The sequence below is a fragment of the Chelonia mydas genome, chromosome 6 (assembly GCF_015237465.2).
Source record: "Chelonia mydas isolate rCheMyd1 chromosome 6, rCheMyd1.pri.v2, whole genome shotgun sequence".
NCBI classification, from domain to species: domain Eukaryota; kingdom Metazoa; phylum Chordata; order Testudines; family Cheloniidae; genus Chelonia; species Chelonia mydas.
Genome location: NC_051246.2, coordinates 15,325,444 through 15,332,803, shown reverse-complemented (window position 1 = coordinate 15,332,803; position 7,360 = coordinate 15,325,444). Strand labels below are relative to the sequence as shown.

The 7,360-nt window shown below is 48.6% G+C and overlaps 1 protein-coding gene across 2 annotated transcripts in view; it reads left to right on the top strand.

The window, feature by feature from the left end:
- The first annotated feature begins 2,398 nt into the window (after positions 1 to 2,398).
- Positions 2,399 to 7,360, top strand: part of ZFP91 (ZFP91 zinc finger protein, atypical E3 ubiquitin ligase) — a 31,537-nt gene continuing 26,575 nt past the window's right edge. The window contains exons 1-2 of one of the 2 annotated variants that reach the window (XM_037899316.2): positions 2,399 to 3,446; positions 4,267 to 4,292. In XM_037899316.2, coding sequence (XP_037755244.1) covers positions 3,118 to 3,446; positions 4,267 to 4,292 — 355 coding nt within the window. In that variant the 5' untranslated portion in view covers positions 2,399 to 3,117. The remainder of the gene's footprint in view (positions 3,447 to 4,266; positions 4,293 to 7,360) is intronic. The other variant, XM_037899314.2, reaches the window with a different exon arrangement.

The following is a 7,360-nucleotide window of genomic DNA, read 5'->3' as shown; positions in this document are numbered from 1 at the left end:
AATTCTGCTTCTGAGGTTAGGCACCCTGCATACAGGGGTACTGCACACCCTTGAAACCAAATGTGGAAGTAAAAACTGGCTTACAAAGAGGAGCCTCCCCTTTCTGACCCCCATGGAGCGGAGGGTAGGGGCCCTCAGGAGCAGTACACAAACCTAAGAAGCTGCAAGGCGGCCTGCCTCTCCTTTGACTTTTGTAAAGTGAACTCCACCTGTTCCCCAAAAAAGTTCTCTCCTGTGTAGGGTAGGTTCTCATGATTTTTCTGGATCTCGTGGTGGAAGCCAGAGGCCTGGAGCCAAGCAGACTGATGAGTGGCCACTCCAGAGGCAGCAGCTCTTGCTATTGTATTGCCTGTATCAAATGTTGCTCAGACCTGATGCCAAGTCAGGTCCATGCCCTCATTTTGAAACTCCTGGTGTTGATCCTGGAGAAGGGACTTAGCCAGGGTAGAAGCCTTTTTCCAAAGCTCAACTTGCTCTTTGGCCATGTTTATCTGGTAATTCATAATACAAAGAGTTGTGGCTGCAGAATGGTACATGCTTTATCCAAATGGATCCAAGCATCAAAGTGCAGGGTTCTGGGTCATGGCACCATGCATTTGATCAATCGTCTCTCTAACCATCATTGCCCCAACTACCATGTGCTCATGTGGGAGCTGAGAGTTGTAACCAACAGTGTCCTCAAAGAGTAAGTATTTTCTCTCACTGTCTGAGACAGGGGCTGCAGTGTGAGATGTCTGTCACACTCTCTTCACCAGCTTGTCCAAGATAGCGAGAAAGGACATGGCAACAATGTTGGAGGGAGGCTTGTGATCCAGGTACCTATCAGTGATGCTTCTTGTAGATTCCTGCAGCAGAATCAAATCAAAATCAGCTAGTTTAGCCAGCTTTTTCAAAAACTTTTTCAGATTTTTCTAATGCAAAATAACTGTCCTGCTGTTTCTCTGCACTAGAGAAGTACTTAATATCAGATGAATCATCTATTGCAGATGTGTCAGAGCAACAGCCACCAACCCCCAGAATGTCACCTGGCTTCCAGTCAGTTGACTGAGCATGCTACACTGATAAGGAAGTTGGGATAGTTGACACTGCCTTAAAGGATGTCGATAATGATTGCACAGGAGGCACTAGCATCTAACCCAATGCTTCATGTGATGAGTGAGCTGGCTTTTGGGGTGCAGAAGTCAAATTTGGTCCAAAAAGTGTCCCAAGCACACTGGAGTTCAACAAAGGGTCTGAACTGAGGACAAAGGATGGTTCTCAATGCAGCCTTAGCAATTAACCGAAGGTCCGAGAGCATACGCTGCCATTGAGACTCTTTGGATTGGTCTTCCTGTCCTGAACCTACATGGAAGGAAGACAGTGGAGACTTTGGCACAAAGCTGCCTGGAGTTGGGTCTTCAGCAGAAATAGGTCTGAAGGCTGCTGTCTCTTGTGCTCACCTAACACTGCTTCAAGGGAAGTGATGCCTTGTCACACAACCCAGAGCTTGGTTCCATTTACTGCAAAAGCTGAGACCTGGAAAGCGTTGAGGTTGTGCTGAGGTCTGAGCCTTGAAAGATATTGCCAAGGGGCACTTCCATGGAGCTGCCATGCTGGGCCTAGTTGGAAGCCAAGTCTGTGCCAGTGTAACCCACACACCTCCTGGGAGTGGTGTTCTGTCCCATCTAATGGCACTGAGACCACTTAGAGAGAGAGATTAATGAGTTTGCTCTACAGCCTTAGATAACAGTCAGTTGGCATTTAGCTCCAGAGGTCCCAGGTTCGATCCCGCCCACCAGCGACTGGGGTCTGTCGGTGCTACACCAGCATGGGTAGTATTGCTGACACACAGTGCTAGTGCTCAGTGGCAGAAGCCAGCTCAAGCCTGTGCTTGGTGGATTTCCCCTTCATGGCCCCATTGGCCAGCTTCTGAGGAGAGTCTCTCTCTGAGAGCAGCTGTTGGAGGGCTTGAAGGTGCTCTCTGTGGAGCTGGCTGCCCGAGGGCACCATTGTGCAAATGTTGTGCCCCATGCCCTGGGCCAGGCCGCAGCAGTCGTGCTCATCTGTCACCAAGATATTCCCGTCGCACAGGCACTGCCAGGGGAAGCTGCCTCCCCCGCCCACATGAACCCTGTGCCCAGGACGATACCAGGTGGGAGGCCCTGGGGGGTTAGACACGCTCTGGGAGCTACCACTGCCCCCAGGGGTCAGACCTTGAGCAAGGATGACCTCAGGAGGAGCATTTCCCAGCAGCCTTCGGGGCAGCTTCCCGGTTAATTTCTCCTACGCGCCGACTCCCAGCCTTTGAATTCTTAGACTACAACTCCCACAATGCCCTACCTTGGAGCCAGGGTGCATGCGCGAGCGGGAGCGGAAGTGGACGAACGTTCAGCAAGCCGCGCCCCCCTGCGCTGGCCGCCATTTTGTAACCGACTTTCACCCGCCGCCCGACAGGGCTTTTTTTTTTTTTTCTTAAAGGAGAAGCGACAGCCAAAAAAACTCCTCCCCCGCTCCGGCACCGCGAGTGGCGGGGACGGTGCGGGAGCCAGAGAGGGAGGGTCTCGGGGGCAACCGGCTCCCTCGCGGCCTCTCCCACGGACCAGGGACTCGGGGGGACCAGAGGGGCCCAGGCTGCGGCGGGGGCGGTAGGAACCACGATCGTAACAGCAGAGACTGGGCGAAGCGATTACGCCTGCGCGGTGCGCGCCCACCCTCCCCCGAGCCGCGCGCGACAGGGGCTCCCGAGCAGAGTGGGTGAAAAGGTCACCGAGTTGGGCGCGAGACGCGACTGTTAATCGGCTGGGGGGAGGGGCGCGCGCCACGGTTGGGCACACCGACAGCGCGCGCGTTCCCGGGGAGCTGCGCTCGCCGATTGGTAAAGGGAGCGGCGCGCGGACTAAGCTAGGTGAGGCTGCTGATTGGCCGGCTGTGGAGAGGGGTGTGGCGTGCCCCAGCCCTTGCTGCTTGATTGGTGGGTGGCGGGGAAAGGGTGGAGTCTTGCTTCCAGCCTGAAGCCGACGGCGCCTCCTAATTGGCTGCAGTTGAGCGGGCGCGGCTGCGTAGGGTGGGGGGGGCGGTGCGCCGTCGGGGAGGAGCAAGGAGGAGCAACCGCCGCGGCCCCCTCCGCTCGCCGCCCCGATGCCGGGGGGGACTGAGCTGCCGGGGGGCGCAGCGGAGCAGGTGGAGACCCAGGGGCCACCCTCCGCTGCGGTCGGCCGCCGACGCGCCCCCGCCCCCGAGCAGGGGGAGGAGTCTGGGGGCAGCCGAGTGCTGAGGGGAGGCCGAGAGCGGAGCCGGGCCGCCGCCGGGGAGGCTGTGGGGGGAGCCGCCGCCGCCGCGTCCCGCCGCAGGAAGGCTGAGTACCCCCGCCGCCGGAGGAGCAGCCCCGGCGCCCGCCCGCCCGAGCTGCCGCCGGCAGCTGCCGCCCCGCAGGGAGCCGGGGGCAAGAAGGGGACCTCGCGCCCCGTGTGAGTACCGGGCCCAGAGGAGAAACCGGGACATCGCCTCCCTCTCACACTGACGCGGGTGTGGGGGTGGGGAGACTTTGGACCTTCACACACACACACTCGGGCGGGGGGGGAAGGCGGGGCTCTGGGTCTCCCCTTCTCTCTCACACACATACTGGTGGGGGGGGGGGCGGCTCTGGGTCTCCCCTTCACTCTCGCGCACACACTGGGGGAGACGGGGAGACCCTGCTGTTTAGCCTTCTCATAATTTACTTGTACTTCACTTTTCTGTGTTCATGTGCACTCAGAGTACAAGAGGGTCTTCTTGGAAGAGTGCAGCCTTTTCCATTCTTCAAAAACTGCATTGCTAGTCAAAGGCATTGAATGAAGATGGTGATAATTTGGCAGATACTTGAGTAGTGCTGGGGAGGAGGGGTACACTGGCTTGAAAGATGCATGAAGACTCTTAGGCCTTGTCTTTGTGAGAAAATTGCACTGGTTGAGGTTTCAGTTCATGCCTTGGATAGAAGTGTATGACTTTTTCATGTAGACAAGCCTTTATAGCTGTAAGAGTTCTCTTGTTAGGATGGATTTCAAAAAGCATTTTTGTATCACCCTAAGAAAGCCATAGATGTTATTCAGTGAGGGAGGGATGCCATGGAGCTTTATTTGAAAGTGGTTAAAAACCAGCATTTCAAGATAAGGGAACTTTTTTTTTTCTAGGAACTGCCCACACAGTTTGGAAATTGAGCTCACCTTCCAATTTAATGGGGTTAAATGTTAGTTTGTGTAATATGGCAGCAGAAATCTGTCACTTATATTTACTTTTAATTTCTTTCAGATGTGTGCATAAAGTAGCTGGTAAAGGTAAGATCTGAATGCCTCTTTCATTCTGATTTGTTCCTTATGATTAACATGTGGCGTCAGAAAGGGAGACTTTTCCTAAGGCAGCCTTCCATCTGATGCATCTTCCATTTTAAGATAACATTTCTTGTTTGTTTAGTGTTTAATATTGCAATTAATTGAGTTCCATTCAAGATTGGGGTCCCATTTTGGTAGGCTCCATATAAACATAGTCCTGGACCTGAAGAGCTACAAGGCCCTGGTTCTCAACAGTCTTTGTGAACATCATATTACAGGATCACGCCCTAGTGTGACACATGAAAGGGAGATGGATGCATTCCAATATATATATTTGTATATGCATATGTATTTGCCTTCTATTGTAAATGTTGTCATCTAGCCCCATCTGCCTCTCCATGGATGACAGTAGGTTTCTTCTAGGTTCTGCAGCAGTAATGACTGAGGAGAGATTTGGAGGAGAAGGTAGTGGCCTTGTGGATCAAATCATGGAGAGCATTCAGTGTGTAAGGGGCAGCATGGGAGGAGTAGAAACATTATGTGCAAAAAGCTGACAAATGGATACACAGGGCTGACAGTGGTGAGGCAGGGGTATGATAGAGGCTTACTCCTTCTTCCTCTTGAAGCAGTTTATAAAACAAAGTATTGTGTAGTGTTTGGCAGGCTGAAATGGACAGAGCCTCACAGAATGGAAAATCTCCCAGCAAACTCAGACTGCAGAGACTGTATACATGCACAAACAGCTCAGTTTTCTCTGCTGCAGCGTTCAGTTTAATTTTGATTTGTAGGCATTTGTGCCCAAAGAACCTTGGGGAATCTCTAGTCAGATGATGTGCTGCAACTTTCTATTGGCAGTAGTCTGTGTTGCCATTTGTAGACAGACAAATAAATAGCCAAGGAGGAAAAAGAAGGATTGTAAGATGCAATGTTATTAACAAGCAATTTGAGCCTTAGATCCCAGGCGTATAGTGAGACCTTAAGAAGGGAGAAACCAGGGGCCTCTTCAGAGTTCAGTCCAGCTGGGTGTTAAAATAAGTCACTCTTCTACCTACCATGCGGTAAATTAATTCTGTGCTGATTTGCAGTGTGTTCTTATGAATTCATTTAGCGTATACACCACTAATACATGTTCACATTTTACTATGTAAAGAACATAATTAGTGATGTGCTTTGAGTTAGTGACTTCTAGGTCAGAGTTAAGGTTGCTGGAATGTGTAACGGGAATATCATTGCTGTTTTCTGAATGTATGAAGCATAATTGAACATTTATGTAAATTATTTTATCTAGTCACTCCCAATCTATTAAATGTTTAGGCTTTTTTAAGTGATCATGCTGCTAAGTTGGCCTAATGATTCCACTTTTTTTCAGTTACTTAAAACTTTCTGAAACTTTTCCATGTTTCAGATAGAAATTTCCCAAGTTTAGTCTCTTTCTAAAGTTTGTTTTTAAACTTTGTGCGATGAATGCTTTAGCTGCCCTGGAATGTGAAAAGGGGGGGAAGATTCTCCATATTGAAATTCTTGTGTTTTTTCTTTATGAACCAGCCCTAAAGCCAAAATGGATAGCTTGAAATCTGGCATGGAAATAGAGCTAGCTGAAGAGCTGTGCCTAGCCTTGTTTGATAGGAAAACTTGCTTTGAGTTTTTCGCCTCTTAAAATCCTTTTGTAGCTCAAAGCATGCATGAAAGTAACTATGTTCAGTGATTGAACAGCGCCTAGCATAATGGGTTTGTACTGCAGGGCTGGGACCCCAGACCCTATGATAGTACAAATATTATACACTTGCATGTTTCTACTGAGTGAACCTGGGAGTACATGGAAATGTCCAGTCAGCTATATTACTGTGCATTGACAGGGATGCTTGGGGCTGGGGAAATTACCATAGTCTATTTCACCTTAGCTTTATAGTATAGGAAGATGTCAGCATCCTTCTCAGCCACACAGAGTGTGCAGGAGAGAGGCTCCCACCTAAGATGTGTTGACTAGAATATTTTGGTGACATCCATTCAAATAGTATCAGATTGTGTAACTTACATGGTATAGTGGCAGTTTTTGCTAGCCAGCAGACCTCTGAAGTCCTGGAGAGCGAAGCTGTTGCATGTTTAAAGATTTAAATCAATAAATGCTAACATTAAGTTTATATGTGGAATTTAACTGTGCGTCCTTATGTACTTGCATTATGGTGGTATTTAATTATCACATACTATTAAATACAATACTGTATATAGGTTTTTTTTATTTAGATCAGTTGTTCTCTACCATTTTTCATTTGCGGACCCCTAAAAAATTTCAAATAGAGGTGCAGACCCTTTGGAAATCTTAGACATAGTCTGTATCCCCAGGGGTCTGCGGGCCACAGGTTGAAAACTGCTGATTTAGATAAATGTGTACAGCATCTTGTAATGACTGCTTGTCTGCCATACACAGACAAACAGTTCATGAAAATCACTTAGTTGAAAAGTACACAGTAAACCATATGTATACAACAAGCATCTTAGGTATTCAACTGAGCAGAAGTGTAAATTTTCTGCAGTGTATAGGTCATCAAAATGTTTAGCTCAAAAAGCTCTTTATACTTGGAATTGTACTTAGAGGTGCAAGCGTCTGTGCTGCAGCTTGCCAAGAAAATGTATAGTTAATGGGTTCAGACAGAATTATTATTATTATTTAATATGTTTCTATCAATCGTGCCTCCAGACCAACCAAGATAAGGGCCTCATTTGTGCTAGGCATTGCACAAACGTAGAGGAGTAGCTGACTGCTACCCTGCAGAGTTTACAAAGGGTGGGAGAAGGGATATCACATGCCAGCAGGGTGAACCATGGGATGGCAGAATTATTAAAATAAAACAAGTGAACTTACACTATCAATAAAAAACATAAGGAATTGCTATGCCAGTAAAACTAGTATTGGGTAAAAGAATAAAAAATGTTAGTGTAATGTGTATCTATGGGCTCATTTACTTCAGTGCATAGGCACAAAGGTCTGCCTATGTGCACCTGATAGCAAGATTGTGAAGGTTAAGGTTGAAGAAGGTGTGTATTGTATTTCATGATTGATATCAGTCACACAT